The sequence below is a fragment of the Maniola hyperantus genome, chromosome 18 (genome assembly GCF_902806685.2).
Source record: "Maniola hyperantus chromosome 18, iAphHyp1.2, whole genome shotgun sequence".
NCBI classification, from domain to species: Eukaryota; Metazoa; Arthropoda; class Insecta; order Lepidoptera; family Nymphalidae; genus Maniola; species Maniola hyperantus.
The window spans coordinates 12229422-12257302 of NC_048553.1; the positions used below are offsets into that span (position 1 = coordinate 12229422).

General features: G+C 39.3%; 1 protein-coding gene across 4 annotated transcripts in view; it reads left to right on the forward strand.

The window, feature by feature from the left end:
* The window catches only part of Nrx-1 (Neurexin 1), a 181380-nt gene that overhangs the window by 77458 nt on the left and 76041 nt on the right, over positions 1 to 27881 (forward strand). For all 4 annotated transcript variants that reach the window (XM_034977960.2, XM_034977961.2, XM_034977962.2 and 1 more), the window contains exon 5: positions 18164 to 18305. In XM_034977960.2, coding sequence (XP_034833851.2) covers positions 18164 to 18305 — 142 coding nt within the window. The remainder of the gene's footprint in view (positions 1 to 18163; positions 18306 to 27881) is intronic.

Sequence of the window (27881 nt, forward strand, 5' to 3'; positions counted from 1 at the left end):
TAAAAGGTCACACCCGAACATAGCTATTATGACGTAGGCATCCTCTAAGAAAGGATTTTTGAAAATTCAACCCCTAAGGGGGTGAAATTGGGGTTTTAAATTTGTGTTGTCCACGCGGGCGAAGTCGCGAGCATAAGCTAGTAAGTAAGTAATAAGGATAAAGGAACCGATCGCCTTTCAAACAGCTTTATTATAGAAACAAGGAAGAACAAGACAAAAGGAAAATACAAAAATGTATTCCATGCACCCTTCCTCATATTTCATAAACATCTCAATTTTCTATTCCTGAGCTGTCGAACTAAAACACCTGGTTGTTCTAATATCAACTCTACATCTAAGGAAATAGCATGAGATTTTCAGTGGCTATTCATTAATAGAACCTCCAATAACACCATCAAATTGTATCGAGTTTTATTTTGTTGGAAGAAAAACATAAAAATAGGTTTTCTCTTGTAAGTAATATAATAGAATACTCTTTCTTTTTTAACTAAATAGGCAGGCATGATCAACCGCTTTTATTTTTGATTTATATCAATGAATTACCATCCATAATAAATCACTTGTGCGTCATGTTTGCTGATGATGCCACAATATTTTTATCTAAAGGAAACCTTACTGACAAAGAATTCCAAAACGAAATCAATAATACGTTAAATATACTAGTATACTGGCTATCATCGATCAATTTAAAAGTCAATTTAGAGAAAACAAACGTGATCCAATTTTTAAAATATAAACAAACTCCTTTAAATCTAGAAGTTACGCATGGCGTTAATAAAATAGATAAAATAACAGATATCAATTTTCTTGGAATGACAATAGATACATATTTAAACTGGAAAGCCCATATTCTAAAAGTTAACAAAAAAATATCAAGTTATTGTTTCACTCTGTCGGTTTTATCAAATATTACATCCGAACAAATTACAAAAAATGGCTATTTTGGTTATATATACCCTCTATTAACATACGGCGTTATATTCTGGGGAAACTCTGTAAATATACAGTCCTCCTTTATTCTACAAAAAAATGTTTAAGAATTATTTATAACATAAAATCTGATCAATCTGTTAGAAATGTATTTATAGATAAAAAGTATCTTACCTTCTTCTTTCTTTGTATATATATTTTAGAACTATGCATATTTATTAGAAACAACACTGAGTATTTTGTGGGAAATAACACAAAAAGAGACAACTTGCGTACACAATATAAATACAACATAATTGTACCCCAAAATAACTGCTACACTTTCTCAAAAAGCGCATTTGCATTTGGTGTTAAAAATTTTAATCATTTACCACTCGATATTAAAAAAAAACAGAAGGCAATATGTTAAAAAATTAATTAAGAAATTGGTTAATTAGTAAGGCCTTTTATAATATTAATGAGTATTTTTATGAAAATTATTGATGTAAGTATAAGTACCTAGGATGTGTTTTTTAGTTTAGTAAACAAAATAGTTAAAAATTGTAATATTTAAAAATATTGTATGTAACCAGTATTGCACGCCACAAAGTGGCAAACTGTTAGAACTTTATAACAAGTATAACACCTAATGTACCTACACAGTTAATGCAATAAAAATTTATTCTATTCTATTCTATTCTATTCTAACATATCATCGGCTCACTACAGAGCACGGGTCTCTTCTCAGTTCGTCCGCCTTCCAGTCGGAGGTCGGGGGTTCGATCCCGGGCACGCACCTCTATAACTATTTGGAGTTATGTGCGTTTTTAAGTAATTAAAATATCACTTGCTTTAACGGTGAAGGAAAACATCGTGAGGAAACCTGCATGCCTGAGAGTTCTCCATAATGTTCTCAAAGGTATGTGAAGTCTGCCAATCCGCACTTGGCCAGCGTGGTAGACTATGGCCAAACCCTTCTCTTACTGAGAATATGCAGGCGCTTGCCTGCAATCAAAGTTAATAGTTAGGTAGGTGATGATGATTAAGGTGGAGTGCGCTTGCCGGAGCCGGATACCTACCCATCCGATGGTGGGATATTAGAAACGAGGAAGCGAATCGCTTCGTACGAGCACATGCGAGTTAGTCGAATATTCTTAAAGACTTGAAGAGTGACATAGCACAGTCTAAACGACTGGACGGATCGGGCTGGAATTTGGCATGCCGACAGCTATTATGACGTAGACATCCGCTAAGAAAGGATTTTTGAAAATTCAATCCCGGGGTAAAACAGGGGTTGAAATTTGTGTAGTCCACGCGGACGAAGTCGCGAGGATAATATAGTTCTTAATTGATTCTTCCAAAAGGTCACCTGTCATATGAAATATACCCACTGTCGTATAGATCATAAGTGGAAATTTTCATTTTTTATTTTTTATTTTTTTTTATTCCGATACAAGTTAGCCCTTGACTGCAATCTCACCTGGTGGTAAGTGATGATATGCAGTCTAAGATGATAGCGGGCTAACCTGGAAGGGGTATGGCAGTTTTTATTAAACCCATACCCCTTTGGTTTCTACACGGCATCGTACCGGAACGCTAAATCGCTTGGCGGCACGGCTTTGCCGGTAGGGTGGTAACTAGCCACGGCCGAAGCCTCCCACCAGACCAGACCAGAAATTTAGAAATTATAAAATTCCAAACCCCTGCCAGGAATCGAACCCGGGACCTCCCACTATTAAGACCACAGCGCTCACCACTGCGCCAGGGAGGTCGTCAAAAATCATCGTCATATTTATCTTTAGCCGCCTTACTTAGCCTGGAGGCTGCTCTGTTCTCAATAAACAGTCGTGGCTTCATAGTTTTTTTTTTTTTTTTTTAATATATATAGCGAGCAAACAACGAGCAGGCGGGTCACCTGATGTTAAGTGATTACCGCCACCCATGAACATTTGCAGCACCAGAGGAGCCGCCGATGCGTTGCCGGCCTTTTAGGAATTTGTTGGTCCGCCTCTTGAATAACCCCATGTTATAATCTAGTGGGAACACCGCCGATGGGAGTTGGTTCCACAGTTTGCACGTGCGTGGAAAGAAGGATCTGGCGCAGCGGACGGTCGAAGTGCACCAGACACCCAGATGGTGAGGGTGAAATTCTTACGGTGGCGCGTGGTGCGGTTGTAGAAAAAAGAGGGTGGAATGAGGTCAAAAAGCTCTTCAGAGCACTCCCCATTATACAGGTTATTAATGAATACTTTTAAAAGGTCACTGAGTGACCTGTCATATAACACTGTCATATGAAATACACCCACTCTCGTATATAGATCACAAGCATAGTTCAGATTTATCTTTAGTCGCGTTATTTCGGAGCCTGCTCAGAACACAGTCGTGGCTTAGAAAGGTTTATTTTTGAGCCGCCCCGTTCGACCTATTTAACTCTTAAATACACTTGGATTAATAATTACATGAGTTAGCTTACCTCAACGGTTAAAAAAAAACTAGATATAAGTTAAGTTAAGGTAAGACTAGATTATTGTAAATTAGAGCTAAAGATATGAAAAAAAAACCGTTAAAGGAGCGGACTGAAATCTGAAAGGTCACCGGTTCACACCCCACCAGTTGCACTATTGTCGTACCACTCGTACCCTACTCCTAAGAACTGACTACATCATCATGAACTTGGCTAATATTCTTAAGTCCGCCACTCGATCCATACCAACCTACTTTTCATTCTCCGATTTGATATTTGAATTTAAAACAACCAAAGTCAATAAAATTTGCGTGTGTGTGTGTGCGTGTGACTTTAACTGTAAATTCTAAAACAGGTTTTTATTTATTTTTATGCAAAATAGTTTTTCATTTATCGTGCAAAATGTCAAAATAAATAATTTTAGACACGATCTTTAAAACTAAAACATTACAGTTGGAAAGTCCTCTCAGTGTCTATTCGAAACGTGATTTTTCTCTTAAAACTAGAACTTTTATAAAATCCCTGGTCATTTGAAATGCTGCGCGCTTTTTCTTTTGCTTTTTTTTTACAACAAAAAATATTTAAAAATTTTGACCCAGAAAGATTAAAATTAGTTCCGCTCCGTTTACATTTTATTTCATCACTAGCTGACGTCCGTGACTTCGTCCGCGTGGATTTAGGGTTTTATCAATCCCCTGGGAACTCTTTCGTTTTCCGGGATAAAAAGTAAGCCTATGTCACGGGTCTCCTCTCAGAGTGAGAAGGGTTTTAGCCATAGCCCCATAGTCTACCACGCTGACCAAGTGTGGATTGGTAGACTTCAGACACTTTTGAGAACATTATGGAGAACACTCAGGCATGCAGGTTTCCTCACGATGTTTTCCTTCACCGTTAAAGCAAGTAATATTTAATTTCTTAAAACGCGCATAACTCGGAAAAGTTAGAGGTACGTGCCCGGGATCGAACCCCTGACCTCCGATTAAGAGGCGGACGTCCTAACCACTATGGGCCCTAGTCAATAATAGTGTGCATTCTCGAATTAAAATTTTCAAAATAGTTATCATATTATTAAGAATATAGATTTGTAATCTGCACTCACTTATCTTTTCCACCCCTACATACCTAATACATATCTATTAGATATGTACTTACATTGTAGCTCGCACTATACGGGGGAGGTTGGGGGGCAAATGGGCTACCATTAAAAATCCATTACAGGCGTCGAATACGGGAAAGGGTTTAAAACCCCCGTGAAAATTGTGGATTTAAAATTCGGGTGGGAGGTATTTTTTCGTGGAAATCGTATAAATTAATTGATGGGACACAGGTTTCCATTTAATGGTTAATTGGTTTTAACCCAATTATTTTGGTGTATTGAAAAACACCTCAGCGTCAAATTGTAGAGGACTAAAATACCCCTACATTAAAAGTGTGCTCTTAATAAAAGCATAATGTTATACAGTCGAAGACTATGTAAATTTTTGAAAATTAAACCCCTAAGGGGGTAGGCAATAGGGGTTTGAAATTTGTGTAGTCCACGTGGGCTAAGTAGGGAGAAAACTCAGAAAGATTAGTGGAAAGGGTCACGACCTTCAGCAATGAGAAATACGATGCACAGCTGAGAGACGATACAAATCGACAGAATAACGCAAAATAATAATCAGTACCCTTATTATAAATGCGAAAGTGTGTTTGTTTGTTGGTTTGTTGGTTTATTGGTTTGTTGGTTTGTTGGTTTGTTGGTTTGTTGGTTTGTCCTTCAATCACGTCGCAACGGTGCAACGGATTGACGTGATTTTTTGCATGGGTATAGATAAAGACCTGCAGAGTGACTTTGGCTTTTTATCCCGGAAAATAAAAGAGTTCCCACGGGCTTTTTAAATAACCTAATTCCACGCAGACGAAGTCGCGGGTATCAGCTAGTTACTCATAAATTTACGTTCAATTATTCCAAATTATACCCATTTAGTAGAGCGAAAGTAGGTATAAGGTAACTCAATTAAACCTGAAAGGCATTACGTTTTAGATGGCATCGCGAAATGGCCTGACAATCTCCGGGCCCGGCAGATGTGACAGTCTATAATATGACCGAGCGGGTTATTAGCTGGAGAACGAGGTGTAGGCAGGTGTTATCAATTAGGGAATGAAAATTAAGAGGGCTCAGGACGGTGCTTTCTTCATACAAACGTAGGAGGGTAATTACTACATTATTACCATATTTGTAGATTAAAAAACCGGCCAAGTGCGAGTCAGGCTCGCGCAATGAGGGTTCCGTACTAAAGTCGTATTTTTTCGACATTTTGCACGATAATTCAAAAACTATGATGCATAAAAATGAATAAAAATCTGTTTTAGAATGTACAGGTGAAGACCTTTCATATGATACCCCACTTGATATAGTTATCTCACTTCGAAAGTTGAAAATACTAATTATTAGTTCATGAAAGGTCTTCACCTGTGCATTCTAAAACAAATTTTTATTTATTTTTATGTACCATAGTTTTTGAATTATCCTGCAAAATGTCGAAAAAATACAACCGTGGTACGGAACCCTCATTGCGCGAGCCTGACTCGCACTTGGTCGGTTTTTTTAAAAGGTAAAGTTCAGCTAACGCTCAGCTAGATATTTAAAAAAAAAAAAAAAAAAAAAAAAAAATTGTAATTGGCTCTTAGAATTTGATATTGTTAGACAGACATAACATTATAACAAACTAATTACACGTATTTTTCCATCTAAAATAATAAAAGGAAAATTCTGGGTAAAACAAGTAAGGATAAGAATTACGTACCTAATGAAAGCTATACTGTAAAGGTAGAAACTGACCTAAAGTTGTATCATAACATAGATAACATTCGCAAAGAGCGCGCTCGTCATCCCTTACCGCATGATTGCTCTGTCTATCTGTCTATCTGTCTGTCATCAAAGTTTTTTTTTTTAATGAATATTAGCCATATTAAATGACTAATATTCCCCTTTCCTCTCCAACTAAGCGTCAGGCTTGTGCTAGGAGTAGGTACGACAATAGTGCAACGGGCGGGATTTGAACCGTCGACCTTTCGGTTTTCAGTCCACTCCTATACCGGTTGAGCTATTGAGGCTCTACTACTATTAACATGTACTTAAATGAGACATCTTTAGGTTTTCTTGGACATCACTTTTTTTTTTTTTTGTATATTTTTCCATGTAAATTGTAACTAAATGTGTAACTGACACTATTGTAGAACTGGGCGCCATTTATGGCAGATTGTATTAATTGGACTTTTATATTTTTAAGACCCTATGTATGTAAGTCGTTACAATTTTGCTATTAATAATAATAATCTAATCGAACATCTGGTAGGTAATAACCACAGACCACAACCTATAGACCCCTAATAACCGGACACCCCCCATCGCCAAGCTTAGGCAGTTGCTTAGCATAAAACCGTTTGATACCCTCATAGCTCAAATTGTCTTGATTACGTGACTTTTGAGGCCACCAATCACAACAAAGCATTCTCCCCTGTCCCCCGCCAACATTTGACGATTTTGTTTTCATGCAAAACTTTGCATATGCGTATTCTTGAGGTTGAATTCATTGTGGTAATAACATACCATCTCATGTGGTAATAACATAACATACATCTCTGTGCAAGGGGTTTGTCGACTGACAACCGGGTGGAGCACACGGAGCGGAGCGAGCGGCTCGGCTCGCTGTATTTGTTCGAATGCTCACTTTGTAACATGTTACGTCATATTATCTAAATATATAAAAGGAAAAGGTAACTGACTGACTGCCGACTAACGTAAGACGTACTTTTGTTCGCTTGACCATTATCTTGTCATTTATATCGATGTTAGTACCTGAGTAGTACAATAAACTGTTCTGGTAAAGCTCGATAATGTTACAGTATTTTACATCGGTTCGCAACACCTTGTGTCCCTTGAGACCAGCATCAACGTAGGATCCCAAATGATGACGAATGACGTACCTATCCCTGGAAATGGAGAGGAACAATTATTGTTAAATTTTGCGTGTAATACCTCTGAATAAATGGTAATGCTCTGTGAATAAAAGGTGTACGTCCACTAGATAGGTGCGTACCAAAAAATCGTACTTCTTTATTCGTGAAGTTGGTTTTTATTTTTCACTAGCTTATGCTCGCGACTTCGTCCGCGTGGAATACACAAATTTCATACCCTATTTCACCCCCTTAGGGGTTGAATTTCCAAAAATCCTTTCTTAGCGGATGCCTACGTCATAATAGCTATCTGCATGCCAAATTTCAGCCCGATCCGTCCAGTAGTTTGAGCTGTGCGTTGATAGATCAGTCAGTCACCTTTTCCTTTTATATATTTAGATTTTATATATATAGATTACAGTAGGTACGCTTAGCACGAGATTTTATGTCTCACCAAACGTTGATAGTATTCGAGTGTCGAAACACTTCAACCGCGTTGTAGTAAACTGGATCGTTTTCTTGTAATTTTATTGCGGTTCAGAATTTCATTATTTTATTTTACTAATGGGATTTCTTAGCGAAAGTAATAGAATGCGTATTTTAGTTCAATAGAGTTCAAAATCTTATGAAGACACTACATGTATTTATTTACTTAAATCTGTATAATAAAATGTTAGTAATGTAGTAACTCTTGTTAAGTCAAAATCTCACTTTATATTAACGGAACTAGGTAGAGTAAAATTTAGAAAATTTAATTTTTCACTTCGACCCTACAACTTAACAGACCCAGATTCTTTCGTATTTGACGTCTTTCTTGGTGCAGCGATGAGTGTTATGATCTTTTAGGTGGGAGCTTCCACATTCGATTCCAGGCCGGGGCAATAGGCAAATTCATCATCAATTCGAAATTGATTTTGGTCTGGTTTGGTTAATAATGTGATTTAATGGCACAAGTACCGCTGAGCTAAAGAGATAGTCATTATAATACCCAAACTTTCTTAGACCTGCGAACCCTTTTGTCCCAGGAGTATACCATTACGCAAAACGGTGTGTAAATGATGATGAACGATGCAATTCATGCCGCAGTGGGAAGAAAGAACAATAATCGTTACATTTGGCGTGAAATATTAGCCGGCTAAGTGGGTAAAGGTTATCGCCTATTAGTTATTACACAGTAGGGTACGGTACGGATCTGTACCAAATGCGGTTTGCTGATGGTTTTTAAGCTAGTCTCGTTCCGACGCGAGACTCGACCGACTATTAAATGCTACTTGTGGTTAGTTCGCCATTTTGATTGAGTGGTTGCAATATAAATTATTGTGCGCTAATCAAGTTAATATTGCAGTTAGGTTATTATAAAAGGTAAAACTCTCAATAAGTATCTGGGCGTCGTTTTAATTTCTCTTCTAGTATGTTTATATTATGAGAGTTTTGAATAATGATGTTAAAGGTTTGCGAAGTCTGACACACTTGGCCGGCGTGGTGGACTATGGCCTAAACTTTTGTCATTCTGTGTTGTAGTGTTCAGTCGCATCACATCGATGTGATTTTTTGCATGGGTACCTTTTATCCCGGAAGATGAGTTCCCATGGGGTTTATAAACCCCTTAATGCTCGCGGACGAAGTCGCGGGCATCAGCTAGTCGATAATAAGAATGCTGCCTCCGATTAAAATTTTCAAAATCGATATACTTATTACACGGAAATCGTTAACTTGACCTTTAGGTCTCGATCACACTATTATTTCTCATGTATAATATTGTATTTATCGGGGGCTTTCAATGTAGGTGTTGGCTTAACGTGGACGCAGCCTAATTGGTTCAGCATGAATATTTACACAGTGTAGCGATTAAGACAGGTAATTCTGCTAGCAGCGTTGACGTTTTTGGGGTGCCGAATTCGACGTGGGCGTGAAAATATACGGGGAGGTATTACGTTTTTTACTGCTACCGTTTTTAGGGTTCCGTAGCCGAATAACAAAAAACGGAACCCTTATACATTCGTCATGTCTGACTGTCTGTGTGTGACCCCCCCCGTTTCCCCCCCCCCCTGTAACTTCTAAAATAAGAGAATGATAAAACTAAAAAAAATACATGCAAACTTCCACCGAAAATTGGTTTGAACGAGATCTAGTAAGTAGTTTTTGATTTATCGTGCAAAATGTCGACAAAATACTATTGTACTACGGAACCCTCAGTGCGCGAGTCTGATTCGCACTCGGCCGGTTTTTTTATAATTTAAGTTACCGACTAGCTCCGGCTTCGGTGAAAATTTCAAAATTTCTGGTTTTATATCTTGTCTGCATTATAATATTTCAGTTTTATAGGTCTAAGGGTTTGAACTAGGCGTTGATGAGTCCATCAGTGAATTAATAATGAGTAATGAGTCAAGATTTTTCTTTTTAATCTATGAGATATAGTTAACAAAATGTCAAATTATCCAAGTAGGCCTTTTTATTGGCTCCTTTGAATCGTTATCGTTCCTAAGATTGGGTAGTGTTGGAAGGAAACATTGTAGTATGGCGAGACAGGTTGCCAACGAAGTAAGTTGGACGATATACCACCAACCACTACTACTATGAGTGCACGTCTGTAAATTCTACCAAATAATCAATTATTTATAACAATGTTCTTCTATCTAGTTCACATGAAACATAAATCAAGTATTTTTAGACATAATATTACCAAAAATGTAATCGTGCTAATAGTATATTTTGATAATTGTGAAATGGTGCCAAATGGGTGAACTTAAACACTTTAATCTCTCTTTCATTTTAGGGCAATGTTTTGGCACATACAAATTGTAGGGAACTGTGTCAGGTCATAATATTATTATGAATATTTCAGTAACTTTATTATGAACTTTTAATTTAATTGATGGATAATTTTAGTGTTTCGGTACAATATGTGCTATATAGTTAACTGATTAAAAAATAATCCAAACAACTTGAGACTTAATGCATTGCGATATTTAATTGCATCATCATCTGATATTACGGTTAGGTTATCATTTCAAAAATCAACGCAGATTAAGTGAAAACTTCTGGTTCCGATAAATAGTAGCATTATTTTTAACTAGATGATGCCCACGACTTCGTCCGCGTGGATATAGGTTTTTGAAAAATCCTGTGGGAACTCTTAAATAAAAAAAAAAAAAAACTCTTTAATTTTCTAAAAAGTAGCATATGTCCTTTCCCGGGCTATAAGCTAATTCTGTACTAAATTTCATCAAAGTCAGTTAAACTGTTGGGCCGTGAAAAGCTAGCAGACAGACAGACTGACAGATACACTTTCGCATTTATTATATTAGAATGGAGAATTATCGCTATTATTTGTGAAATAATAAAATTAAACATCTTATCAATGAAACAACCTCATCGTTCGTTTTCAACGCCGTTGTGCTTTTAAATCGTTTCCTCTGCCTACGTGTTCACAGAGCTTTGAAACGTTTTGTGATAGCTTAGATAATAGTAGTTTTAGAACTACGCATCCACTGTGACGATATTCTGGCATGAGAAGCTGACGTGTGATATAGAGATGTGCACAATTTTGAACTCAGCAAAAGGTCAACAAAACAAAAAAAGTAAGGCCTCTTTTTCTCATAGGCATAAAGTCTGTTTTTATATTCTAAGTTATAATAAAATCAAATGAATTATTAGCAATATAAACGTCGCGTTATTGTTCGTTTTTTACACCCGTGTGCTTTCAAAATTATCGTAACCTCCGCCTACGTTCCATCAAGGCTCTGAAATATTTCATAGTCGCTGTACCCGTAGTACAAGATTTTACGTCTCACCAAACGAAACCAAATTCGAGAGTCGAAATACTTCCGCGTTACAGTAAAATGGACCTAAACAGCCTTGAATTGAAGTCAAATATTCAATGCCACTGATTTTAATTTCGCAATGTTTCCGCTTGGAGCGCTGGCTGTAGAAGTGTAGACAAACTTGAGCTTTAAAACAAGGCGTTTAAGATCCAGTTTACTGTAACGCGGAAGTATTTCGACTCTCGAATTTGGTTTGGTTTGGTGAGACGTAAAATCTTGTATTACGGGTACGGGTACTGGAGTACCCACGTATAACGCATCCACTGTGACGTTATCCCAGCGGGGGAGGATCGCGTGGGGGGATGACGAATCTGTGACGTGTGATAATGAAATGTACACACTTACGACATTTTTGTCGATAAAAGGTGTCATAAAACAAAAAAGTAAGGCCTATTTTTGCTATAGGTATAAAGGCAGTTTTTATCTAAATTATAACAAAATGAAATAAATCTAAGAAAAGGTGACTGACTGACTGACTGGATCTATCCACGCACTGCTCAAACTACTTGACGGATCAGGCTGAAATTTGGCACGCAGATAGCTATTATGACGTAGCACATCCGCTGAGAAAGGATTTTTGGAAATTAAACCCCTAAGGGGGTGAGATAGGGGTTTGAAATTTGTGTAGTCCACGCAGATGAAGTCGCGAGCATAAGCTAGTTATCAATAAGAACGACGCGTTATTGTCCTTTTTCAACGCTCTTATGCTTTCAAAGTTATCGTACCCTCTGCCTACGTGTAGGCTTTGAAATATTTTATAGTAGCTGGAGAACGCATTCACTGTGACGATATCCCAACGTGGGAGGATCGCGTGGGAGGATGACGTATCTGTGACGTGTGATAAGGTCAAGTGCACACCTTCGACCTGTACTTCGTTCTTTTTGTCGACAAAACAAAAAGGTCAGATTCTGTTTGGGGCTTTTCTAGTACCCCGAAATATAGCCTAGTGTGACGCTATTTCGGCTTGGGAGAATCGCGTATAAGGTTTTTCTGTTAGGAAATTCTTAGTACCTAATCATCATCATCGCGTTTCTTCTTCGTTCTTCTTATACTACCTAAACACAATCCAATACCAATAACCATTTGCCTCGTTTTGTACTTTTAGTGATTTTGAATTTTTCAAAACCGCAATGTACAGCGTGTAAAACTCGGGTCAATGCCCCGCCTACGACGCGGCATTGTCTCCGAGTGACCTACTTTCCCAACGTTCGTTGACCTAGAGGTCAAGCGTAAGTCAGATGTTTTATTTGCAACTAGCTTATGCTCGCGACTTCGTCCGCGTGGACTACACAAATTTCAAACCCCTATTTACCCCCCTTAGGGATTGAATTTTCAAAAATCATTTCTTAGCGGATGCCTACGTCATAACAGCTATCCGCATGCCAAATACCAGCCCGATCCGTCCAATAGTTTGAGCTGTGCGTTGATAGATCAGTCAGTCAGTCAATCACCTTTTCTTTTTATATATTTAGATTTAGCGTAAACTTTTACAGCATTATAGGATTTTTTAATAGTTTTTTTTCACGTTTTTTTGTGGTATCATAATATCAGTAATCATCACAGTACTTCAGTCCTGTCTTCGTTTTTGCCAGCGTTCTAGTTACAACCTGTATTAAAGTCAATATTCGGCGAGTTGCTAACAGTTTAATATATTAGGTATACTACGAAACCTAGTGTAGATTAAACTGTAAACCCGCTAACCGAGCACGGAACTAATCTTGATTAATTATGCCAATTATTGTATCGATTGACGATGTGCGCGGGCATAATTAACTTGCTGTAGACAAATTAGTTATTATAGTACATAATAACTAAAACTAATGTGTAACAGTATATACCATGCAGCCTGTGATGCAGCGGCCGGCCTACCTAAAATCTAAGCATGTAAATAATTCCTCAGTGCTTGAAGACCAAAGTCTTCGAACAGCGCGTGTTGCCAGTGATGACATATGGATCCGAGACATGGTCGCTAACTATGGGCCTCATAAGAAAGCTCAGAGTCACTCAGCGGGCGATGGAGAGAGCTATGTGCGGAGTTTCTCTACGTGATCATATCAGAAATGAGGAGATCCGTAAGAGAACTAGAGTGACCGACATAGCTCAACGGGTTGCGAAGCCGAAATGGCAATGAGCAGGGCACATAGTTCGTAAAACCGGTGTCCAACCAACCCAAGGTGCTGGAATGGCGATCTTGCACCGCAAGACGCAGTGTTGGAAGACCCTCCACTAGGTGGACGGACGACATCAGACAAGTCGCTAGGAGCCGCCGGATTCAGGCGGCGCAAGACCATGGCATGTGGAAGTTGATGATGATGATGATCTAAATGATATATTATCATAAAAAGAAAATATGACTGACTGGCTGACTGATCTATCAACGTACAGCTCAAAATACTGGACCGCTCGGGCTGAAATTTGGCATGCAAATAGATAAACTATGATGTAGACATCCGCTGAGGTTTTTTAGAAAATTCAACCCCTAAGGGGGTAAAATAGGACGCGGACGAAGTCACGGGAATAAGCTAGTATTATTATGAAAAGGAAAAGATGACTGACTGGCTGACTGATCTATCAACGCACAACTCAAACTAATGGACGGATCAGGCCGAAACTTGGCATGCAGATAGCTATTAGGTATACCGTAGACATCCCATAAATCAACCCCTAAGGGAGTAAAACAGAGGTTTGAAATTTGTGTAGTCCACGCAGACGAAGTACTAGGCGGAGCCTCGACTCCACTCGCCGTCGCTCGGCACGTTGGGTCTGCGCTGGCCCTAAGGTGGAAATAAAACATAATAATTACATTGTTTTAGCGTTTAAACTACCGTGAGTGATTTCCATTATAAATACTATCTGTCCCGGCTTACTCACGTGTGTAGTCGACGTTAGCCCGACTAGTTTCGAACCCATACGGGGTCCTTTTTCAAGGGAGTCCGTCCGCGCCCGCGCCGCGGTTTTGACTGCGGGACGCACGTGCCGCAAAAACGTCAAAAAAAGTCAAAACCGCGGCGCGGGCGCGGACGGACTCCCTTGAAAAAGGACCCCGTATGGGTTCGAAACTAGTCGGGCTAACGTCGACTACACACGTGAGTAAGCCGGGACAGATAGTATTTATAATTACATTGTTATATAAAAACCGGCCAAGTGCGAGTCAGGCTCGCGCAATGTGGGTTCCGTACTACAGTCGTATTTTTTGCACGATAATTCAAAAACTATGATGCATAAAAATAAATAAAAATCTGTTTTAGAATGTACAGGTGAAGACCTTTCATATGATACCCCACTTGATATAGTCACTCACTTCGAAAGTTGAAAATACTAATTATTAGTTCATGACCACAATTTAATTTTTTTTGTGTGATCTAACCCTAAATTCACGGTTTTCAGATTTTTTCCCAAATGTCAGCTATAAGATCTACCTACCTGCCAAATTTCATGATTCTAGGTCAACGGGAAGTACCCTGTAGGTTTCTTGACAGACAGACGGACAGACAGACAGACAGACAGACAGACAGACAGACAGACAGACAGACAGACAGACAGACAACAAAGTGATCCTATAAGGGTTCCGTTTTTCCTTTTGAGGTACGGAACCCTAAAAATTGAAGGTAGGTACACTAAAAATTTTGTCGCATAAAAGTGGGCGTGTCCATCGAGCACGGCACGTCACCGCCTTCGTGCTTTTTGTTATTACCGTGTAACCACGTGTTTCGATTAGATCGGAAATAATTACAAATTAGTAGCTGATGCCCGCGACTTCGTCCGCGTAAGTTTTTGAAAATCCCGGGGGAACTCTTGGATTTTTTGGGATAAGTAGCCGTACGTATGTGTTCCGTACCATCGTACTAGAAATCAATCAATCAGCCTGTTTGAGACCACTGCTGGACATAGGCCTTCCCCAAGAGCTCGCCACCACACACAATCCTCTGCCTTCCTCATCCATCCACAAATACAAGAAATAACATTTACATCACAAAAGAAAATGATAAAAAAGTTACATTTTTTTTGTGATGTGTAGACATTTGTCATATTCAATCCATACTAACTTTCAATTCCAAAGGAGTGGAAACGAAAAGCAAAAGAAGTATATTAACTTTTCGGCAGAAGAGCAGAACGGCTGGCCAGCGGCCAACGCTAGAGCACCTGTGGAGAATTGTACAACCTTTAGCTTAATTACACCAGTTTTTAACTCTTGTAACGCAAGTCGATTGAAAATTTAGGCGCAGGGCCAAAAATTCACATGTTTCATAAAGTTCACACACACACACAAATTTCAAACCCCTATTTCAGCCCTCAAGAGGCTGAATTTTCCAAAATCCTTTCTTAGCGGATGCCTACGTCATAACAGCTATCTGCATGCCAAATTTCATCCCGATCCGCCCAGTAGTTTGAGCTGTGCGTTGATAAATCAATCAGTCAAGTTTTCCTTTTATTTTATACATTTCGATTTTCGTCAATACATATATATGGTACTTTCCCAAGAACCACGAAATTTATCAAGTAGCAATGTCTTATAGCACAAATAAAGAGGAAAAAACCAAAAACCGGTAATTTGTGGACTACAGACACCATATTAAATTGATATGTAGAAGCAAAAAATTTTTACAAAAAAAATAAAAACCGACTTCGAGACACAAACACTAAAAATTGAAAAATAATTTAATTTATTACCGAATATCTTATGTATACAAGAGTTAAGGTTTGTACGCACCTGAGCGGCGCGGCGCGGCGCTTCAGCGAGCTGCACGTCGCGGCACAGAGCTTCAAAATATCATTTCTATCATTTTGTATGGCGCATATCGCACTAGAGCGGCGCTGCACAGCGCTTCACCACGCTTCACCGCGCGTTGCCGCGCGTCACATCTGGAGAGAATATTTTGAAGCGCAGCGAAGCGACGCGCAGTGCAGTGACGCTAGTGCGACATACCCAGCGGCGCGGCGCGGCGCTTCAGTATGCGTACGTCGCTCGAATAAGATACACGCGCATCTTGTTAGGTATTTAAAGTACAGGCAAGAATCGGCAAGATAGACCTCAAAATAAATAACGTAGGTTTAATTTTTGGCACATGACGTGTTCCTCATGCGCTTAGAAGTATATCCTCAAAGGTCCCAACCCCTAGGATGTCGGCTTCCCCCCTTCCCAGTGTCTAAATGTATAAATGTCTCTCCGAGCGTTATGAGAAAACATCAATGGTAAAAATAATCCTGATTAAATAACTATAATATATTATGTACATATTATACCTACCTACTTCATCTAGGTAGAATTAATAGTTTCGGAAATATGCCTACCTATTGTTGTACTTGTGTTTATATTATACTAGCTTATGCCCGCGACGTCGTCCGCGTGGACTACACAAATCTCGAACCCCTATTTTAGGGTTCCGTACCTCAAAAGGAAAAACGGAACTCTTATAGGATCACTTTGTTGTCTGTCTGTCTGTCTGTCTGTCTGTCTGTCCGTCTGTCTGTCAAGAAACCTACAGGGTACTTCCCGTTGACCTAGAATCATGAAATTTGGCAGGTAGGTAGATCTTATAGCTGACATTTGGGGAAAAATCTGAAAACCGTGAATTTAGGGTTAGATCACACAAAAAAAATTAAATTGTGGTCATGAACTAATAATTAGTATTTTCAACTTTCGAAGTGAGTGACTATACCAAGTGGGGTATCATATGAAAGGTCTTCACCTGTACATTCTAAAACAGATTTTTATTTATTTTTATGCATCATATTTTTTGAATTATCGTGCAAAATGACGAAAAAATACGACTGTAGTACGGAACCCTCATTGCGCGAGCCTGACTCGCACTTGGCCGGTTTTTTCTCTTCGATAATTCGTTCTTCTTCTGCACAACAAAGAAATAATAATCAAATCCTCTTCACTGTCGCTCATCTTGCGAAGTTGTTGCTCGTACGCGAACGGGTATAAAAGTGACGCGCAAGTGAAGCGAGGTGCCGCGTACTGAAGTTGTAGTGCGGTAGGCACCGTCGAGCGGCCTGAGGTGACGCGTTCTGCAGTCGGACTGAAGCGCCGCGCCGCGCCGCTCAGGTGCGTACGAACCTTTAATATAGTTCCATAATAATATTTTTTGGGGTCGGTGCCAATGAGGTGCCATTGTGGAGTCTCATAAAAATATGAAGTCTAGACGATTCGCGCAGCTACAGCTAATTGGCACTGGCACCAAAAAGTATTATTATGGAACTATATTAACTCTTGTATACATAAGATATTCGGTAATAAATTAAATAATTCAATTTTTAGTGTTTGTGTCTCGAAGTCAGTTTTTATTTTTTTTGTAAAAAATTTTTATTTCACAATTTTTAGTGGCCCCATGGAATTATGCTATGACTGGTTAAAAATCTACTGTTTACTAAGCTATTACACTGATCGCGAGCAATTTACTCTTATCCGTTGAGGAGTTCCAGTATCTATCTTCGAAGATGTTCATCAGATCTTCACCAAATTTTAAATGGGACCAACTTTGAAGTATACCCTTTCAAACAAAAAAAGAATTTTCAAAATCGGTCCAGGCGTCTTCGAGTAATCGGGGAACATACATAAAAAAAAAAAAAAAAGATTCTGACGAATTGAGAACCTCCTCCTTTTTTGAAGTCGGTTAAAAAGAAAGTTTTAGTGCCGACTTTTTGGCAGGTTCCGCTGGCCGACCGCCAAAATAATATGAAGCACCTGTAGACATTTTATAGCCCATCTTCGGTTTAATTGATCCATTTTTATGCCTAATGAATTTTGCATTTTACAGCAATAGCATTTTGATGAGGTTATTTATTTATGCCTTTTTTAGATTGAAACAGAAATGAGAAGTGCTCTGAAGAGTTTTTTGACCTCATTCCACCCTCTTTTTTCTATAACCGCACCGCGCGCCGCCGTAAGCAATTTCACCCTTACCACCTGGGTGTCTGGTGCACTTGGACCGTCCATTGTGCCAGATCCTTCTTATGTCTATCAGTTGATGATGATGACACGTAGAGAAAAGTTGATGATGATTTATGTTTGTTACAGGCGCCTCGTATAACGAACGCGAGTGGTGACGCCTGCGAGCGACGCGACCCGTGTCAACACGGAGGAGTCTGCATCAGCACTGATGATGGACCCATCTGCGAGTGTCGGGACGGGGACTACGAGGGCGCCTTTTGTGAAAGAGGTAAGTTTATATTATTCTTTTACACAGACCACTTTTACTTTGGACTGAATATGAACATGTCAAAAACCAAGCTTATGACAAATAGCACCAAGCGGAGGATAGAAGTGAGAGGGGACAGAATTGAATTTGTCCAGGAATATATTTACCAAAATTTTTGGCCAAATAGTTTCTTTTCAGGCTCGCCAAGATAAAGAAATCACAAGGCGCATCGAAATTTCCTGGAAAAGCTTTTTGTCATTGAAAGAACTGTTGAAAGGCAACTTACATTACATCTTAAGCGAAAGCTCGTGGACATGTGCATTCTGCCAACTCTCACGGATGGTGCTTAGACTTGGTCCCTGACAAACTCTCAAAAGTCCAAGCTCAAGGTTTGCCAAAGAGCCATGGAACGCAGCATACTAAGTATACAACTAGCAGATCGCGTAAGGAATTCTGCTGTACGTTCCAAAACGCGACTAGCTGACGTTGGCCTTGCAGCCGCTTTACTCAAATGGGACTGGGGAGGTCATGTGTGCCGTATGCCAGATGAGTTATGGGCAAAATCTGCTTCTTTTTGGACACCCCAGAATCATCGCGTGATGGCGTCATTGGCGTGATGAATTAGATAACTTTGCAGTTGCGTGGCCTGAAGAGGCACGAAATAGGAAATGATGAAAGGATCGGAGGGAGGCCTTTGCTCAGACGTGGGACAGCACAGGCTGATTTAGATTAGACAGACCACCTATGGACGCCTAGTAGTCAGACACCCCCGACCGCCAAGCTTAGGCAGTTGCTTAGCATAAAAATCGGCCCACGCCCGTTCGGTACCCTCATTCGAAACATTTGGGCCGATTCTCTATTACACAATCTCTAAACTAAACTAAATTAACAGGTCTAAATCTAGTGCTCTCCTTTTCCGCAAGCAACATTATGAAAGGGATAGATAGCAATAGACGTGCCATTTCAGTTTAGTGTCTTGATTACGAGACTTTCGAGTCCACCAATCACAACAAAGCATTCTTCAACAATCCCGTGGGAACTCATTTTTCGGGATAAAAAGTAGCCTATATCCAGCCCCGGGATGAAAACTAATTCTGTACCAAATTTCATCAAAATCGGTAAACTGTTGAGCCGTGAAAGCTAGCACACAGACAGACAGACACACTCGCATTTATAATATTAGTAGTATGGATTATAGAAGACAAAATGAAATTGTGAGAAATTTTTCATCGCTATCCAATATTCATATTATAAACGCGAGAGTGTGTTTGTTTGATATGTTTGTCCTTCAATAATGTCGCAACAGAGGAAACGATCGACGTGAGTTAAGAATAATAAATAGTTAAGACCTGGAGAGTGATATAGGCTACTTTTTATCCCGGAAAACTCAAAGAGTACACACGGGCTTTTTTAAAACCTAAGAGCTAGTGCGCACCTCAGTGCGTTGTAAAATCCGCAAAATTAATCCGCGCGAAGTCACGGGCATCAGCTAGTAGAAAATATCGATTGTTGAATGTAGAGATTCAAGCTAAGCATAGCCATTAGCGAATGCAGGTAGCGTGCATACATTTAAAGTAACGACTTCTAACTGACTGCGTCAAGCTAAACCACGCCAGGCTTGCATTCCTGTGCTCTTTAGGGCGGTTTCAGACTAGCGTATTTTTTTGCGCGTATACGGTCGTTTAAACGCGCGCTACATTACGCGCTTCAAAAAACCGGACGCGCGTATACGGGCATATTTCGGCGTGTTCGCTCGAACCGGTGGTGTTGCGGGGAGGTGTCTCTCGCGGCTCGCGCTTATACGAGCTTAGAAGCGCGTCAACGCTCGTACAAGTTGAGCGTGTGCCAAAAGGCGCGCCTATAAGCGCCTACATGCAATTCCAAAAACGAGCTCACACGCGCGTATAAAACGCTAGTCTGAAACCGCCCTTATGTCTCACGAAAATGTATTTCATGTACATTATGTTACGTACATACATAGCTTTAAAATGAAATGAATATATTTTATTAATCAAAACTTGGTTATTTTAGGAGAAAAAACGAAAAAGGAAATAGGGACAATGCGAAAGTATATTTTGTTTGTTAGTTTGTCCTTCAATCATGTCGCAACAGAGCAACCAATCGACGTGATTTTTTGCATAGATACAGTTAAAGACCTGGACCGTGACATAGGCTACTTTTTATCCCGGAAAATCAAAGAGTTCCCACGGGATTTTCAAAAACCTTAATCCACGCGGACGAAATCGCGGGCATCAGCTAGTTTCACAATAAAAAACCGGCCAAGTGCGAGTCAGACTCGCGCGACGAGGTTACTACAATCGTATTTTGTCGACATTTTGCACGATAGATGAAAAACTATTATGCCTAAAAATAAATAAAAATCTGTTTTAGAATTTACAGGTAAAGTTCTTTCATATTATGATACCCCTTATTGATTTATAGTTATCTTACGTTGAATGTTGAAAATACTGATTATTAGTTCATGACCACAATTTAATTTTTTTTTGTGTGATCGAACCCTAAATTCACGGTTTTCAGATTTTTCCCCAAACTTCAGCTATAAGATCTACCTACCTGCCAAATTTCATGATTCTAGTTCAACGGGAAGTACCCTGTAGGTTTCTAGACAGACATCCAGACAACAAAGTGATCCTATAAGGGTGCCTTTTTTCCTTTTGAGGTACGGAACCCTAAAAAGGTACCCTGAAAAACAAGTTGCATAGTTTAATTTTATTGTTCAATAAAAATCTCCGAATCGAATGTGTGTACTCGACTATGTGTAGGTTGCAACTATAGCAAATGGTTGTTATTCCCGAATTACGTCCGTGCCGCGGGGCGGAGTTTAATTGGTAGCTTGTACTGGTCCGAATCTCCTTCTCGAGTTTATTGTTTGCACAAAGCCCGTTTATTAGATGTTATGGAAATATACAGGGTGTAACCAGAACGCTAGCAAAAACTTAGCGTTATTGTTGTACTACCTAAACACAATCCAATATCAATTATGTATATTAAGTTTAAAATAATTTTTTAATGTATAGTAAGTTTAAAATAACCCACATTTAGCTTAATGTTGTTAGTTTATATTAAGTAATTGTTAGTTAGCTGTTAAGTATTAAGTATAACAATAAATTAATGTTACGTGTAGGTACCTATCGACTGTCGACGGCACTGGTGTACGGAAAAACTTATTTAAAGTTTATGAATGCACCAAACTTGTTGTAACCTGCAAATATTCTTCTTTAATAAATAAATAAATACAAATACAAATACAAATAACCATTTGCCTCATTTTGTAGTTTTAGTGATTTTGTATTTTTCAACCCCGCAATGTATAGCGTGCAAAACTTGGGTTAATGCCCCGCCTACGGCGTGGTATTGACTCTTAAGTGGCCTACTTACGCAATGTTCGTTGACCTCAGTCAGTCGGATATTTTGTTTGCAATATATCTTGAATTTTTACAAAATATAGGTTTTTTTTAGATTTTTCGCGTTTTTTTTTTGTGCTATCATAATCAGTAATCATCAGTAGTATTACCTGTCTTCGTTTTTGCTAGCGTTCTGGTTTGTAATAGCAAAATCTCAGCCATGCAGATTTCCTAACGATGTTTTCATTCGCCACTAAACCAAGATACATTATTAGCTTAAAACGCACAGATCTATGAAAAGTTACTGCCCGGGATCGCATCCTAGACTCCCCAATAGAAGGCCAATGTCTTAACCACTAGGCTATCGCCGCTTGTTAGGAATTAGGATAATATAGATTAGTAATTACTAATTAGTATAGACGACCTCCCTGGCGCAGTGGTGAGCGCTGTGGTCTTAATAGTGGGAGGTCCCGGGTTCGATTCCTGGCAGGGGTTTGGAATTTTATAATTTCTAAATTTCTGGACTGGTCTGGTGGGAGGCTTCGGCCGTGGCTAGTTACCACCCTACCGGCAAAGCCGTGCCGCCAAGCGATTTAGTGTACCGGTACGATGCCGTGTAGAAACCAAAGGGGTATGGGTTTAATAAAAACTGCCATACCCCTTCCAGGTTAACCCGCTATCATCTTAGACTGCATCATCACTTACCACCAGGTGAGATTGCAGTCAAGGGCTAACTTGTATCTGAATAAATAAAAAAAATAGAATTTTATTAATTCGCTAACTATGGGCCTCATAAGAAAGCTCAGAGTCACTCAGCGAGCGATAGAGAGAGCTATGTGCGGAGTTTCTCTACGTGATCAATGAGGAAATGAGGAGATCCGTAGGAGAACTAGAGTAACCGACATAGCTCAACGGGTTGCGAAGCTGAAGTGGCAATGGGCAGGGCACATAGTTCGTACAACCGATAGACGTTGGGGTCCCAAGGTCCTAGAATGGCGACCTCGCACCGGAAGACGCAGTGTTAGAAGACCCCCCACTAGGTGGACGGACGACATCAGACGAGTCGCAGGGAGCCACTGGATTGGCTGGTGGAAGTCCCTACAAGAGACCTATGTCCAGCAGTGGACGTCTATCGGTTGATGATGATGATGATGATGATGATAGAATTTTATCAAAGTACGTTATTACATTATCTCATGGGCAGCTGAATTCAAATTCCATTACCTATACGAAGTATATATAAAGAGGCTGGCGAGAAGTGGCTGGATGAGGAAGGCTGAGGACCGGGTGTGGTGGCGCTCTTTAGGGAAGGCCTATGTCCAACAGTGGACGTCCACAGGCTGATGATGATAGGAAGTATTAGGACCTCAAAGGCTATTAAGTAAGTGCCTATCTACTTTTGACCTATAAAGTTAAAGGCTTTCATACGAAATGAGGATTATTTTCATGGAAATAGTTAATTCATTTCCAACCGTTGATGGAGGTAAATGTCAATGCCGCCGTGTCAAGGCAAACTAATCATAAAAACCAAATACCTCTATGTAGTATAGTGCGCGACAAGTCGAGATGGCAATCAGGGTGGGGACGCCCCGCACACCCGCATAAACCCCCGCGCTAACCGGGTGCGGGATAACGTGGGTGTCTGCTAGCTTTTCACGGCTTAATCGTTCAACCGATTTTGACGAAATTGGGTACAGACACAGCATGCATCCCGGGAAAGGACATAGGCTACTTTTTATCCCGGAAAATCAGAGTTCCCGCGGGATTTTAAAAAACCTAAATCTACGCGAAGTCGAGGGCATTATCTAGTTAGTTAAATAATGTACGGCACAATTTAGGAAATACTTAAACGGTTTTTTTTCATTCTTTCTTTATTGAACACGCTCTATAAAGACGCTTGGGAAAAGATTTCGCAAAGGCTCTATCAACTAAGGTATGCCTACGAGTCTACGACCTACACTCTCAGATTAACCCAATCCCGTTTAAATTGAAATTTCCCAACTTGTAATCCCGCTCTTGCCGCGGCTTTGGAAACGTTCATAACGATGTACCCACCGGCCGAGTGTCGCAAATTAAAACGTACCTAGCCACTCCAATTGAAAAATCGCAACCAGTTAGGGCTTATTCCACCTTCCTAAATCTTACGTCCTAAATGGTATAGTTACCGTCAAACTAGCCAACTTTGCCATTCAATGATACTTTGCCCAGAAAGCAATTTATAAGCAAATTCGCTTTGTATTCTTTTCGATATTTTAACATTTAAACCAAAATTTGTTCGATTTTGATGGCGGGCAAAGTAATCCGTACTTGTAGCCAATATTGCCCATATTATTTTTTCATCCAAATAAATAACTCTTAAAAATACGTGGAAATAATTGACTATAATAATTTAAGGCTGCCTTGGCCTAGGTTTCTAAATTATGATTGCATGCCGAATTTCAGCCCGATCAGGTAGTTTGAGCTATGCTTTGACGTTGATAGATCAGTCGTCAGTCAGTCAGCTTTTCCTTTTTTATATACAGACGAAGACATACTCCTAAATCAGTTTCTATACGTCATCGCTCGTACCAGAACGCTAAGCCACTTGGCAGCACAGCTTAAGGGCTTATTCCACCTTCCAAACTAGCCAACTTTGCCATTAGATGATACTTTGCCCAAAAAGCAATTTATAAGCGTGGACTACACAAATTTCAAACCCCTATTTCACCCCCTTAGGGGTTGATTTTTCAAAAATCCTTTCTTAGCGGATGCCTACGTCATAATAGCTATCTGCATGACAAATTTCAGCTCGTTTCGTCCAGTAGTTTGAGCTGTGCGTTGATAGATCAGTCAGTCAGTCACCTTTTCCTTTTATATTATATTTAGATTAGAATTTAGAATTTAGATTAAGATTATGACGTAGACATCCGCTAAGAAAGGATTTTTGAAAATTCAATCGCTAAGGGGTAAAACAGCTCTCACCACTGCGACAGGGAAGTCGTCAAAACTTACTTATTTGTGACAACGGTAATTGAAACCATTCAAAAGCCGTACAAAGGAGGTAATATTAGCACATTTAGCTGTGATTGTAATTAAATAGTCGTAGCGAGACTGCAGTGGTCGGGGAACGGACCATTGGGGCGTCCGCGCAACTTGAAATTCAGCCAAGCACTGAAAATTTCCTAATTAAAACATGACTATTTACATGCACGACACATTGTTTGAAGTAATAACATATTTATTGCTTAAGGTTTTTAGGGTTCCCTATCTCAAAAGGAAACAAGAAACCCTTAGAAGATCACTTCGTTGTCTGACTGTCTGTCAAGCCCCGTCAAGGGAATCAAAACCTATAGGGTACATCTTCTCTATCTCTATCTCTTCTCTACATAGTATAAAATAAAGTCGCTTCCCGCTGTCTGTATATATGTATGTATGAACGCGTAGATCTTTTAAACTACGCAACGGATTTTAATGCGGTTTTCACCAATAGATAGAGTGATTCAAGAGGAAGGTTTATAGCTATTGTTTAATTTTCAAAAAATTAGAGATCCCTAGAGGAATTGAAATAATGTGAATTAGGTCGGAAAAAAATCCTCTCATTTGAGAGTCTCCGAGGCAATGACACTTTTGACACCACATTAGTATCTACATTGCACCCATGCGAAGCCGGGGCGGGTCGCTAGTAAGGAATATTTTTAAGGTTCCGTATCTCAAAAGGAAACAAGAAATCCTTAGAAGATCACTTCGTTGTCTGACTGTCTGTCAAGCCCCTTCAAGGGAATCAAAACCTATAGGGTACTTCTAATATAAAACTACGAATACTGATTAAACACACTGTACGAAGTCAATTTCACTCTATCACACTTATTTTATTTTTTAATCCTTGCATATAGTATAACTTTTTGCGTGTCCTATTCTAGCACTTTTACGCCGTCTACCGACCGAGCGTCATTTTCTTTTTCTTTATTTTCACATTCAAAATTCAAAAGCTTCTTCTTTCTAACATATCAGCAGCCTTTTTCCGATATATTCCTTTTTTTTAACTCATATTACCTTTGATCTAATCTAAGCATATTACTTACATATTACTTACATTATGCTGAGCTGTACACCCATTTGGGGTGTCGTCACAGATGAAAATGTTCTATTTGTACTTTGTTTTTATCTGTGACACCAACAACAAAAAATGCATTTTCTTTCTTTCTTTCTTACAGTACGCGGCAAAAAATAATCTACATCGACCTTTAGAAGCAGATAGCGGATTTGTAAAGCATTATCTCTGTCGTTGAGACCGACAAAACGTCATATAGGTATGTGTGACAGGAGACAACGCTCTACAAAGGCGAAATGTCATTCTAAAGGCCGATGTACGTTATTTTCTGCCGCGTACTGTACATCTCTGGATTCTAGCATTTTGATCTGCCAACGCAAAGCATCTTTCATTCATCTTTTAAAAAAAAATGAAATAGGCAAATTAGCAAAGGAAATGTGCTAACAATAGGTACTATAATTTTTTTCTTATTCTTACCCTCTGTGTACTTGTACCCGTTGGCTTTAAAAAGTAGGTATTTAACAAATATAGGTATCGCGTGCCCGCTCAGCGTTACAGAGTGTTGCCATTAGCGGCTAGTCTCGCTTCAAAGCGGGCGAGCGAGTAATGCCTTTCGTACGTTGCTTTTGATTTTTTAAATAGGTACTTTTATATATTGGGTTTAATGAACAAAAGTGATGCTTTTTAACCGATTTTCACATAGTTTAAAAATTATTACATGTGATCAAGCTTTATATTTTAAATGAAGTGCGCATGGTCGTCGACCCCAGCTAAGACGCTAAAGAGCGCGCGAGCGAGAACACTCACATCACTCCATGCACCACACAGATCCTCCAAAACACACTCAACGTACGTTTCACTCCGACACCAGACTTTCCTCAGGAAATGTCTAGGCCTTACAATGCACAATTTGCAATGATTTTTCCCCTAATGTGTGTGTACATTAGGGGAAAAATCATTGCAAATTGTGCATTGTAAGGCCTAGAATCATGTTTGGCAGATAGGTAGGTCTTATAGCAGTATAAGACCTACCTATCTGCCAAACATGATTCTAGATCAACGGGAAGTACCCTGTAGATTTATTTACAGACAGACTGACAGAGAACAAAGTATAAATCCTATATAAGGGTTCCGTTTTTCCTTTTGCGGTACAGAACATTAAAAATAAACGTTTCTCTTTTTCTTTTTTATTAATTCACTCTTCCATACGCAATGTAAAAGTTATTGAAACTGAACGATGGCTGTCGCGTGTTTTACACACTGACGAGCGAAAATTTTACGGACTCAATTTCATGTAATCCGCGCATGTCGACTGTCGGAGGGAAATTGAATTGGTCGTGCCATTTGCAATGTGTTTTTTTCGTTTTTGGCGAGTGAAAGGAACGAACGAATGATTACGTCTCCATTATTCGTGTTGATACAACTTATTGGATAACTGTGTTGCTATGTCCATATACGTCCTATAGGTTTCTTGACAGACAGACAACAAAGTGATCCTATAAGGGTTCCGTTTTTCCTTTTGAGGTACAGAACGTTAAAAATGCACGTTTTTCTTATTTCTTTTTTATGAACTCACTCTTTCATACGCAATGTAAAAGTTATTGAAACTGAACGATAGCTGTCGCGTGTTTTACACACTGACGAGCGAAAAATTTACGGACTCAATTTCATGTAATCCGCGCATGTCGACTGTCGCAGAGAAATTGAATTGGTCGTGCCATTTGCAATGTATTTTTTTCGTTTTTCTGCGAGTGAAAGGAACGAACGAATGATTACGTCTCGATTATTTGTGTTGATACAACTTATTGGATAACTGTGTTGCTATGTCCATATACGTCCTATAGGTTTCTTGACAGACAGACAACAAAGTGATCCTATAAGGGTTCCGTTTTTCCTTTTGAGGTACAGAACGTTAAAAATGCACGTTTTTCTTATTTCTTTTTTATGAACTCACTCTTTCATACGCAATGTAAAAGTTATTGAAACTGAACGATAGCTGTCGCGTGTTTTACACACTGACGAGCGAAAAATTTACGGACTCAATTTCATGTAATCCGCGCATGTCGACTGTCGCAGAGAAATTGAATTGGTCGTGCCATTTGCAATGTATTTTTTTCGTTTTTCTGCGAGTGAAAGGAACGAACGAATGATTACGTCTCGATTATTTGTGTTGATACAACTTATTGGATAACTGTGCTGCTA